The sequence below is a fragment of the Notechis scutatus genome, chromosome Z, assembly GCF_049901735.1.
Source record: "Notechis scutatus isolate UNSWTSFEM ecotype Mainland chromosome Z, rNotScu1.2, whole genome shotgun sequence".
In the NCBI taxonomy this organism is placed as follows: Eukaryota; Metazoa; Chordata; class Lepidosauria; order Squamata; family Elapidae; genus Notechis; species Notechis scutatus.
The window spans coordinates 78,252,666-78,265,798 of NC_142025.1; the positions used below are offsets into that span (position 1 = coordinate 78,252,666).

The 13,133-nt window shown below is 39.0% G+C and overlaps 1 protein-coding gene across 3 annotated transcripts in view; it reads right to left on the reverse strand.

The window, feature by feature from the left end:
* The window catches only part of COBL (cordon-bleu WH2 repeat protein), a 129,260-nt gene that overhangs the window by 67,412 nt on the left and 48,715 nt on the right, over positions 1 to 13,133 (reverse strand). For all 3 annotated transcript variants that reach the window (XM_087946459.1, XM_087946462.1, XM_087946461.1), the window contains exons 7-8: positions 7,772 to 7,855; positions 5,839 to 6,024 (exon numbers count right to left, since the gene is read on the reverse strand). In XM_087946459.1, the coding sequence (XP_087802585.1) occupies positions 5,839 to 6,024; positions 7,772 to 7,855 (270 nt within the window). The remainder of the gene's footprint in view (positions 1 to 5,838; positions 6,025 to 7,771; positions 7,856 to 13,133) is intronic.

Genomic DNA, 13,133 nt, shown 5'->3' on the forward strand with positions numbered 1-13,133 from the left:
TTTATTTCTACTATTTTCTACATTTAGCAACAGTGTGCTTGTCCAGTATTATTAATACTTTTCCTTTGGTAAATTTGTATGGAGAAATAACACTTTTAATATTTCAAACTTTACTTTATAACTTTATATTGGCAAACTTTATATTTATATGTATAACTTTATATTGGCAAACTTTATATTTATATTTATAACTTTATATTGGCAAAACTTTAAGCACACTGTCATGAGTGCACAGTATCAATGAATTTTTTTTAATATTCTAGGTTTCATGAACAACATATGAATTTATATAACATTATGTGCAAATAAGAACAAAGACTGCTAAGAACAAGATCACCATCACAGCCCTTTCTATTAGAGAGCAGGAGGTACAATTGTTTCTTTTCTGAAGAGATCCAAACTCTAAAATGTACTCTCTTCAAATTTCATCATGTGCTTTTCAGTACAAATTCAATACTCATTTTACTATAATTTAACAGTTATGTTATTATTGCATTGTTGACACTTTATTGTCTTTGTTACTCTTATATTATAGCTTAAAATTTGTATTGAACTTATATTTGGTATTCAAAAAGTTAATTATTATGCTTAGTAGAATAAGTGTTACATTATTATATACACTGCTCAAAAAAATAAAGGGAACACAAAAATAAGACATCCTAGATCTGAATGAATGAAATATTCTTATTAAATATTTTGTTCATTACATAGTTGAATGTGCTGACAACAAAATCACACAAAAAATTATCAATGGAAATCAAATTTAGCAACCCATGGAGGTCTGGATTTGGAGTTACACTCAAAATTAAAGCGGAAAAAAACACTACAGGCCAATCCAACTTTGATGTAATGTCCTTAAAACAAGTCAAAATGAGGCTCAGTAGTGTGCATGGCCTCCACGTGCCTGTATGACCTCCCTACAATGCCTGGGCATGCTCCTGATGAGGTGGTGGATGGTCTCCTGAGGGATCTCCTCCCACACCTGGACTAAAGCATCCCCCAACTCCTGGACAGTCTGTGGTGCAACGTGACATTGGTGGATGGAGCGAGACATGATGTCCCAGATGTGCTCAATTGGATTCAGGTCTGGGGAACGGGCGGACCAGTCCATAGCATCAATGCCTTCGTCTTGCAGGAACTGCTGACACACTCCAGCCACATGAGGTCTAGCATTGTCTTGCAATAGGAGGAACCCAGGGCCAACTGCACCAGCATATGGTCTCACAAGGGGCCTGAGGATCTCATCTCGGTACCTAATGGCAGTCAGGCTACCTCTGGCGAGCACATGGAGGGCTGTGCAGCCCCCTAAAGAAATGCCACCCCACACCATTACTGACCCACTGCCAAACCAGTCATGCTGGAGGGTGTTGCAGGCAGCAGAACATTCTCCACGGCATCTCCAGACCCTGTCACGTTTGTCACATATGCTCAGTGTGAACCTGCTTTCATCTGTGAAGAGCACAGGGTGCCAGTGGCGAATTTGCGTTGAATTTACGTCCTGCACGGTGTTGGGCTGTAAGCACAACCCCCACCTGTGGACGTCGGGCCCTCATACCACCCTCATGGAGTCTGTCCCTGACTGTTTGAGCAGCCACATGCACATTTGTGGCCCACTGGAGGTCATTTTGCAGGGCTCTGGCAGTGCTCCTCCTGTCCCTCCTTGCACAAAGGCGGAGGTGGCGGTCCTGATGCTCGGTTGTTGCCCTCCTACGGCCTCCTCCACGTCTCCTGATGTACTGGCCTGTCTCCTCGTAGCGCCTCCATGCTCTGGACACTACACTGACAGACACAGCAAACCTTCTTGCCACAGCTCGCACAGATGAGCCATCCTGGATGAGCTGCACTACCTGAGCCACTTGTGTGGGTTGTAGACTCCATCTCATGCTACCACTAGAGTGAAAACACTGCCAGCATTCAAAAGTGACCAAACCATCAGCCAGAAAGCATAGGAACTGAGAAGTGGTCTGTGGTCACCACCTGCAGAACCACTCCTTTATTGGGGATGTCTTGCTAACTGCCTATGCTTTCTACCTGTTGTCTATTCCCTTTGCACAACAGCATGTGAAATTGATTGTCAATCAGTGTTGCTACCTAAGTGGACAGTTTGATTTCACAGAAGTGTGATTGACTTGGAGTTACATTGTGTTGTTTAAGTGTTCCCTTTATTTTTTTTGAGCAGTGTATATTATAAATTAAGGCAGCAATGCCCTATTTTATCACATTGGAGAAACTTAACCTCCTATTCTTACTGACCCACTTGATTAATATTCTTTAAAATAGTGAAACAACCTTGCTGCTTAACTTCTTAATATAAATATAAATTTTAATCAAAGGGTCATTTTAAAATAGGAAGCATGTGTGTCTAATGATAGTAGGTACTCATCTTTCCCCTCATATTTAAATATAGAATTCTAATTGCATAAATAAATCCATGATTAAATGTTCTATACTTGAAGGTGGGGGAGGGATTTCTGCTATCTTTCACAAAGAAATGTATATTATAAAAACAACATAATTACAACACCAATACACATAGTGCCTGACTTACAACCACATTGCTAATAATTTGTATTGTGTTAGTTTTTCTAAAAGCTTAATGTGAAAAATTAGATAAAAGATTCGATAAACTCATAACAATTTCAAACCATCCTAAAGAAGACATCCAGACAAAGGCAATTAAATCAACCATGGATTGGAAATTAACTGGAGACTTGCTAAAAGAGGCTGAAGAAGACATTAATGAATTGGACCTTCTCAGAAAGGTTGATGGATTTTGCAGAATAGAACTATTTATGCAACTAGAAGACAGTTGCCAAGACATATCTCTGGACACCTACATAACTGGATAGAAGCATTCTGTCAAACAGACAACAAATGGTCAAAATTGGGAGTGTCCTATCAAATTCTGTACCTGTCAATGGTGGTGTCCCCAAGGCAATGTTCTAGGACCAACTCTCTTCATACTCTACATAAATGACCTCTGTGATCATATTAAGAGCAACTGTGTTCTCTTCACTGATGATGTAAAACTATTCAACACCACAGACAATACTACTACCCTCCAAAAAGACCTATCAGAATGGTCAATCAAATGGCAACTTCAAATCTCAACAAATAAATGCTCTGTCTTACATATTGGCAAAAAAAATCAGAAAATAAAATACAAGCTAAATAGTCAAGACCTTGTTGAGGATCCAGTGCTAGAGCCCACTGTAACTACATAGCCAAAAAGGCATTAAGAGTTGTTAATCTAATCCTACGTAGCTTCTTCTCTGGTAATACCATACTACTAACTAGAGCATACAAAACATTTGCTAGACCTATACTTGAATACAGCTCATCAGTCTGGAACCCACATTACGTATCTGATATTAACACAATTGAGAAAGTCCAGAAATATTTCACAAGAAGAGTCCTCCTCTCCTCTACTAATTGCAGAATATCTTATGCCACCAGATTTGAAACTCTAGACCTAGAAAACCGAGAACTACGCCGCCTTCGGTCCGATCTAAATAATAGTATATAAAATCATACACTGCAATGTCCTACCTGTCAATGAATACTTCAGCTTCAACCATAACAACACAAGAGCACACAATAGATACAAACTCAAAGTTAACCGCACCAAACTTGATTGCAGAAAATACGACTTCAGCAACAGAATGGTCAATACTCTACCTGACTCTGTGGTTTCTTCCCCAAACCCCAAAAACTTTAACCTTAGACTGTCTACTATTGACCTCACCCCCTTCCTAGGAGGCCTGTAGGGGGCATGCATAAGCGCACCAATCGTGCCTACCGTCCCTGTCCTATTGTTTCTTTTTATTTTTCTTATAAGTATCTATCTCATGTATTCAAAACTATGTTTATTCTTATACCTGTATCTTGTAAGCGATTGACAAATCAAATAAATAAATAAAAATAAATAAAACATTGTGTCCCAAATTTACTCAGCATCAAGTGCCATGGAGATATCCTCAATGAAGAATCTATGTTTCAGGGGTGTGAAAAGCAGTTGTTTGCAAAGACAGTACTCTTCAATATCTTCATAAATGACTTACATAAGAGAATAGAAGGAGAACTCATCAAATTTGCAGATGACACCAAGCTGGCAGGAATAGCCAACACACCAGAAGACAAACTCAAGATCCAAAAAGATCTTGACAGACTTGAATAATGGGCCCTATCCAACAACAATGTGCGTCAGCAGCCAAAAATGCTAATACAAAATACTTGGTTGTATAAACAGATTCATAGAATCAAAATCACTTGAAGTATTACTATCACTTATAAAACCTTAATAAGACCACACCTGGAATATTGCATCTCGTTTTGGTCACCACACCACAAAAAAGTTGTTGAGACCTTGGCTAAAGTACAGAGAAAAGCAACTAAGATGATTAAAGGACTAGAGTCTAAAACATATGAAGAACAGTTGCAGGATTTGGGTTTGGCTAATCTACAGAAAAGAAGTACTAGAGGTGACATGAGAGCAGTATTCCATTATTTGAGGGGCTGCCACAAAGAGAAGGGCATCAACTTACTTTTCAAAGCACCAGAGAACAGGACAAGAAACTATAGAGGGAAACTAATCAAGGAGAGAAGCAACTTGGAATTGAGGAGAAACTTCCTAACAGTGAGAAAAATTAACCAGTGAAACAGCTTATCCTCAGAAGTTGTGGGCTCTTCATCACAGAAGGATTTTAAGAAGAGATTGGACAGCCACTTGTCTGAAATAGAAGGATCTCCTGCTTGAGTAGGGGATTGGACTAGAAGATCTCCCAACAGCTCTTCTGCTCTATTCTATTCTATTCCCAAATGATAATCAGCAGTTTTCTTCAATTTCTCCAAAATTCTACCCAAATTGCAGACTCTTCCCCCTCACCTCTTCTTCTAAAAGAAAATAAGCTTCAAAATTTAACACAGTCAATACATTTCATTTCCAGAATTAAATGTCCCAATAATATAAACTTTTGCCATTTTAGTATTTCAGCATTAGATTATTAGCTACCAACCTAAAATATTACTGCCAGCATTTGATGAAAAAGAATTTAAATTAATGCCTTCTAAGCTTACAGCTTTCATTTTAAAATATTTTTTCTATAATAAACCAAAATAAATATATACTCCTGAATCCTGACTCATATAATTGCTTTGTTATTTCTCATATTACCTTGAACAAGACATTAGATTGGGAAAACAAAAAACAATATAATATTTCTAGTGAATCCTTTATTTCTCCATTTTCTTTTCTTTTCAATGTGTATCACTACCAAAACTAGCCAGAAAACTGTTTTCATTTCCTTATGGGATCATCAAAGTAATGTGTGTCACCTCATTTCAGAAAATCCAGGTCATATAAGGAAAACCCCACAGTGAATTTTCTACTGGTATGTATGGCAATGTTACTTCAGTTCTCCAGAGAATCAATAAAATTATACAAAGGAGCTTATTACAAAGCCTTCACCCACATAGGGACGAATTCCTGAAACAATGTGAGACCAATACCTATTGTACTAGTTCATACAAAACAAAAATTCCAAGGACCAAAGAATTTACTCGGCCTCTGAACCAGATACTCAACTTAGGCTTTCTGAGGAGGAATCAAACTTTTAAAAGCGGTTGCATCGGCTGAATACTGACCATGCTGTAGTAATTTCAGATGATGTCTACTTTTTTTCTCTAAAATATTTTTATAGGGAATTTAATTTGACATTAAACAATGCTACTGTCTGCTTGTTGGTTATTCTTGGTCATTCTATCCAGTTCGCATTTGCAGATCAAGAAATTTTCTGAGTATTTATCAGTCAATTTATATTTCTAATGTATGTGTCTTACCGGACTTGGAGTTTTTATTTCTCTGTCTGGTTTCCCATCTGAAAAGGGTGGAATTACTGGTATGGGAGGTGGTCTCCGCTTCTTTATTTCAATGCTTGCAGTTGTCCCTGATATATTCCCAAATGATAATGATGGCTCTACCTTTGCAGAACATAAATTTCCTAAAGAATCCGCTATCACTGTTTCCTGTAATCAGATAAACAAACCAGCATCGAAATTTATTAATGTGACATTTCAAAACCATTTATTATAAATTTACCTGAAACAATATCAAAATGCTGCTTGATATTTCATCCTATTTATGTTGGCCCTCCAAACCATGGTTTTTGTCAGTTGTCTGACAATTTCATTATATAGTGCCCTGCTAGATGGTTGCATTTAATCATAGTAACTAATTAAATGCACTTTCTGTGTATTTTGACACCATTCTGTTTTCATCTTTTTAATGTATTTTGGTTGATTTTTTTAAAATTGGTTTTTATCAATATGGATTGTTTCATTTTATATACTATCCAGAGTAACTACATGAGATGAGTGATTATATTAAGTTGATAAATCAATCAAATTACTTTCTCTTATTTCTAACTAATAATCACAATTATATTAATTTAAAACTAAAGCAAATACAAATAACTTAATATTAAAATGAGATGAAATGAAGAGGAAGTATGAACCTGAGCTAAGCTGCCAGATATGGTCAGCTTAGCAAAGTTGGTCAGACATAACAGCAGCATTCTGTTGCAGAACTTGCTGGTCCTCTCTTTTCAACAGCAGAATTAAGACCAGAACTGTTCCTCACTAAATCATATGCTAAATGAATGCTTACTACCACTAGCATTCCATCAATGACACCCATGCATTACACCATCTAGTAAAGCTTCATAATAGCAGATACTGTAGCAGTGTTTGTCATTGTACTAATTAGCATGAAAAAATAAATACTTTTAAAGGAACATCAGCAAATGCAAGACAAATGCACACAAAAAATCCTTCAACTACACTTTATAGAAAACCCCGAAACTTTCAGTGACGCCACCAATAAACTATCTTCGAGAATGAAAGAAAACTGCTTGTTCTATCGCAGGAGTGAAGCATAGCCTATATATTTTGCTTCTGCCTTAGAACACTAGCAATAGCCTAATTTGAATTGAGTGTCCTTTTCCACTTTTTCTTTTTTTTTCTTTTTTTTCTTTTTTATATATCAATACATAAACAATGGGGCATCTGGGTTTCATTCATTTGGATACAAGTAGTAATAGTCGTATTAATAATATTTGTTACTTTAATCATACTTATGTAATTATAATGTTATACATATTTGTGTTAAAATATAGGCCTTCATTATTCAGTTGTTTAGTATTTTAGTACACCATTCTAATGACAATAACAATATCATTAAAACATACATAGTGACACCATCTTTCAACATCTAATCTTTACATCTAGCTATTGCTTTTAGTATATTATATAGAAATATGCATAGTAATATTTCCCCTATTTCTTGTTTCTGCCTCTGCTCTAGCTCGTAATAGAGCCAATCTTGTGTTACAAAACATTTCCTCTATCCATCATCTCTTATCTGTTTAAGTATTTCCATTTTTATGTTTTTTAACTTGCCTCCCAAATTCCTCCCCTGGGTCTTTATCTCTATCTACATCTTTCCTGTTTAATCTAAATATTCCTTCCATTTCTACTATCTTTTACTGCCAAGCCTCCAGAGGTCTGTCCATGTCCACTTTTTTCTTTTGGCTAACGCACATACCCTGTTTTGTTTTGTCTTTCAACTGACATGTTAATGTAATTAATACAGAATTCAATTCCACTGGCAAGAATACAATCATTTATCCTCAAAGGAATTTTCAACAAAGAGATAGACTATAATTAATTCCTTAATATCATAGTAGCGCTATCGAATGGTTAAATTAGGACTTACATCAAGGCTTTGTTTACGATACAATGCAGAATTTAAAAGTTCTCCATGACCCAGATCTAAACTTCTTCTTGAGGATCTCTCTGCCTGAAATTCAAATAAACATCCTACATCATATTTTTTTAATAAATATATTCTATACCTAAACATGAACAAACTCAGTAGAAAAGCTGTAAAAGCATAACTAAGCACAGATTCAACTGCTGGTTGCTCATTATTTGGCAAACTGATACCTAGATCCCGAGAAGGAGTTAGTCTAAGCATAGGGTAGAGAGAGGAATACAACAGATTCTGCATTCTTTGAATTATACATATTTTTCCCTTAGAAGCAATAAGAACGTGGAACATTTCATCAACTCTGACTGAAAAAAATCTATAGTATTATTACATAGAAAGTATATGTCAATTTTAAGGCACAAAGAGTGGTGAATACATTTGCTTTGTCCAACTCTAAAGAATACAGTGGGAAGCCTACTGGAAAAGATACACAGAACTCCCATCCCAAACAAGCATGTTTGTGGGAGTCAGCAGCAAGTCCTGGAATGATTCTCTGTGTCTGATGAGAAACAGAGTCATCATCCTTGCCTCTCCTCTGTTTCAGTTAGAAAAGAACCAACAGATTTTTATTTGGAAGCTTATCTCTAAGAGAAATAAACCTCAATTAGCAGTAATCCAGAGGACAAAGCAAAAATATGTTATCCTATTAAGGCACTATACCTTTCAAAAGTTGTAGGTGCTCAATTACTGGGAGCTTTCTCTAAAAAAATGGACAATCCTCTGGAATGGTATAGGATCTCCTGCTTGAGCAGGGGGTTGGACTAAAAGACCTCCAAGGTACCCTCTAACTCTGTAATTCTGTTATTTTATTTTTTAAAGACATACCACAATTAAAATGATTAGGAAATTTATTTGACTAGAGAGATTACTGCAATTGATTGATTGGTATGATATTGGCTATATTGATTACCCAAAATTGTTCCATTAATTAATTTAATCAACGTACCATCTTAACAAACCTACCATGCCAAGAAAAAAATCCAATGCCAAACCACAACCTAAAGAGAAAGTAATCCCCACCAATGAACCACAAGACTCCTGCACATGCCTTAAATGCTACAAAACTCTAAAGGATAATGAAAACTCCATCAAATGTTCTCTATGTAACAAATACGCTCATCAGGACTGCTTGGGATTACCCAAGCAAATGATTCAATACCTAGAATCATCCAATGAGTTTCCATATCTCTGCAAATCATGCAGACCCAAACTGGATCTGTTGGAAAGAGTTGATCCCATTGAAACACGAATAACATCCCTTGACACCATAGTAGCATCCCTGGACGCCTTAAAAGAAAGATTATCCAACCTTGAAAAAAAAGACACAACGCAAAAACCTGAACATCCAATAGCTACAAACCACATCTCTACCCAACAACCACAACCCAATCCACAACCCAATCCACAAAAAAACATAAGCCAGACAAATAATGATATCCCAATCCTCATCAGAGAAGCTATTGAGCGTGAACGGAAACGTCCAAACGCCATCTTATTTGGTCTAGAGGACATCAATGACAATGATGACATCACAACTGTCCGAAACATCATCAGTGATTATCAAGCATCAACCATCTCCCTGATGAAATACTTGACATTTCCCGCATTGGCGAGAGCTCAAAAACAGAGACGGCTCTGTGGCCCCACGCTTGTGCAGGGTCATTTGCAAAAATGAATCAAGCAAACGTAAATTCATTTACACTATAAATTCACTCACCAAAACCAACACCAACCATAAGAACCTCCGTTGTCACCCTGACCTAACCATACAGCAACGTGCCCACTCCGTGTACTCTGCACTGAACTCAAAAAACGTCTAGACAATGGAGAGAAGGACCTGTACATTGACTACCATGCTGACTGTATCAAAAGTAAGCCACACAACCCGCAACTCAGCTTTAACCTTCAACCACAACCCTACCTCAACCAATCCATCATCACTCAAGACTAGGCAGGCACGCCCCTAACTACCTCAATTCCAATTACTGCTGGCCTTAAATGCAAGCTACTCAATGCAAGAAGCCTTGCGAATAAAATACCTGAATTTCTCCTCTTACTAAATATGGCTAAATTTGACATCATATTTGTCTGTGAAACATGGCTCAATGCATCTCTCCCTGACTCCATTACCACAGTAAGAGACTATCATGTTTACCGATCAGATCATGAAATTCGTAGAGGAGGTGGTGTTGCTATCTTCTATAAAAAAGTCCTTACATCTAAAAAACATCCAAGTTACTCAGGAGCTTGCTCTTCCTGAGACCATCATCTGTGAACTATCCTTAAATATCACATTTCGATTCTTACTATGTTACAAAGCACCTGATTATGACATCGAACATGTAAACAAGCTAAATACACTACTAACATGGGCAGCATCCTGCCCACACGCTTTTATCTTTCTTGGTGACTTCAATCTACCGTATATACTCGAGTATAAGTCGACCCGAATATAAGCCGAGGCACCTAATTTTACACAAAAAAACTGGGAAAACTTATTGACTCAAGTATAAGCCGAGGGTGGGAAATGCAGCAGCTACTGGTAAATTTCAAAAATAAAAATAATTAATTTGGGAAACAATCTCACTATCTCACGTCGCCTCGGGAAGGGAAAGGCAAAGCGCTTTTGCCTTTCCCTTCCCGGCTGGGCTGTTGGGAGTCGCTGCCGCCTGCCTTTCCCTTCCCGGCTGGGGCTGTTGGGAGTCGCCGCCGCCTGCCTTTCCCTTCCCGGCTGGGGCTGTTGGGAGTCGCCGCCGCCTGCCTTTCCCTTCCCGGCTGGGGCTGTTGGGAGTCGCCGCCGCCTGCCTTTCCCTTCCCGGCTGGGGCTGTTGGGAGTCGCCGCCGCCTGCCTTTCCCTTCCCGGCTGGGGCTGTTGGGAGTCGCTGCCGCCGGCGTGGCCCCAGTCCCGCCGCCTGGGAAGGGAAAGGCAAAGCGCTTTTGCCTTTCCCTTCCCGGCTGGGGCTGTTGGGAGTCGCTGCCGCCGGCGCGCCCCAGTCCCGTCGCCTCGGGAAGGAAAGGCCACGGCTTGGAAGGCTGCCTCGGGAAGGGAAAGGCAGGCGGCGGCGACTCCCAACAGCCCCAGCCGGGAAGGGAAAGGCAGGCGGCGGCGACTCCCAACAGCCTTAGCCGGAAGGGAAAGGCAAAAGCGCTTTGCCTTTCCCTTCCCGAGGCGGCGGACTGGGGCTGCGCCGGCGGCAACGACTCCCAACAGCCCCAGCCGGGAAGGGAAAGGCAAAAGCGCTTTGCCTTTCCCTTCCCGAGGCGGCAGGACTGGGGCCGCGCCGGCAGCAGCGACTCCCAACAGCCCCAGCCGGGAAGGGAAAGGCAAAAAGCGCTTTGTCTTTCCCTTCCCGAGGCAGCGGGACTGGGGCCGCTCCGGCGGCAGCGACTCCACACCATTTTTTTTCAGAGGGGAATCTGACTCGAGTATAAGCCGAGGGGGATTTTTTCAGCACAAAAAATGGGCTGAAAAACTCGGCTTATACTCGAGTATATACGGTACCTCATATTGACTGGACCCTAAATGAATGTACAACTGAACCCATACACGCAACCTTCTACAATGCTGTTACAAATCTGGGACTGGAACAACGAGTAACCAACAACACTAGACTTAAACAACTGCCTCGATCTCATCTTCTGCAATAGTTTGAATTTAATTTACGGAATACAAACTAAAGAACCTTTTTCCAGCAGTGACCACAATATGATTGACTTTTGTCTCAACATACGCCCACACAAAAATCATCACAATGACGCAATCCCCAATTATAACTTCAAAAAAAAACAACTATGATCTTACAGACAACGATCTCTCATCCCTTGATTGGCAATCTCTATTCACTGGATGCAATACTGTTGAAGACCATTACAACATATTTTTACTTGAAGTCAAAAGAGTCATCAAACTATATGTACCAACAACAACTCCCAAAACAAAACAAAAAACAGATTACCCATAACAATAAGGAAGCTTCAATCCAAAAAGAGATCACTCTGGCAGAAAAACAAATCTGGTCACATTGCCAATTTCAAAAGCCGATACAAAAATTTATGCCACCAGATAAAGACTGAATGCACCAATTATCACATTAAACAAGAGGAAAACCTTCTATGCACCAATTCCACCCGCGCTTTTTACAATTTTGTAAACAACAAACTAAAAGACTCAAGGTCCATCCCACCCCTGATAGAACCTAATGGTAAAGACTGCAACGACGACACCATTAAAGCGTTATCTTTAACACATTCTTTGGCTCAGTATTTGTAAACAGCAATGGATCATGCCTCGTATTTCCTAGCCAAACCACAGACAACTACAATGATCTAATACATAATGATTTTACAGAAGACAATGTTGAAAAAGCACTACGCAATCTAAAACCATCTCTATCTATTGGACCGGATGGAATATGTGCCTACTTCTTAAAAAAGCTATCCACTGCCATAGCCTAACCTCTAAGCATAATCTTTGAAAAATCTTTCAGGACCAGCTCCTTGCCTAACCTATGGTCACAAGCCACGGTCATCCCCATCTTCAAAAAGGGAGACCCCAGCCTAGTTAAAAATTACAGACCAATCTCCTTATGCTACGTCACCTGTAAAGTCATGGAATCAATTATTAACCAATCCATTATCCTCCACTTAGAGACAAACAACCTACTCTCCAATAAACAATTTGGTTTCAGAAAAAAACTATCCTGTAATCTGCAACTCTTACACTGCAAAACATATGGACTACACAACTCGATCAGGGCAAAGCAATAGACGCAATCTACATAGACTTCTGTAAAGCCTTTGATTCAGTGGTACACGACAAACTACTCCTAAAACTAAAATCTTATGGTATCTCTTGACAACTGCATAACTGGATAGAAGCATTCCTGTCAAACAGACAACAAATGGTCAAAATTGGGAGTGTCCTATCAAATTCTGTACCTGTCAATAGTGGTGTCCCCCAAGGAAATGTTCTAGGACCAACTCTCTTCATACTCTACATAAATGACCTCTGTGATCATATTAAGAGCAACTGCGTTCTTTTCACTGATGATGTAAAGCTGTTCAATACCACAGACAATACTGCTACCCTTCAAAAAGATCTTGACTATGTATCAGAATGGTCAAACAAATGGCAACTTCAAATCTCAGCAAATAAATGCTCTGTCTTACATATTGGCAAAAAAAATCAGAAAATAAAATACAAGCTGAACAATCAAGATCTTGTTGATGATCGAAGCTCTGTAAAGGACCTTGGAATACTCATCTCTAATGATCTAAGTGCTAGAGCCCACTGTAACTACATAGCCAA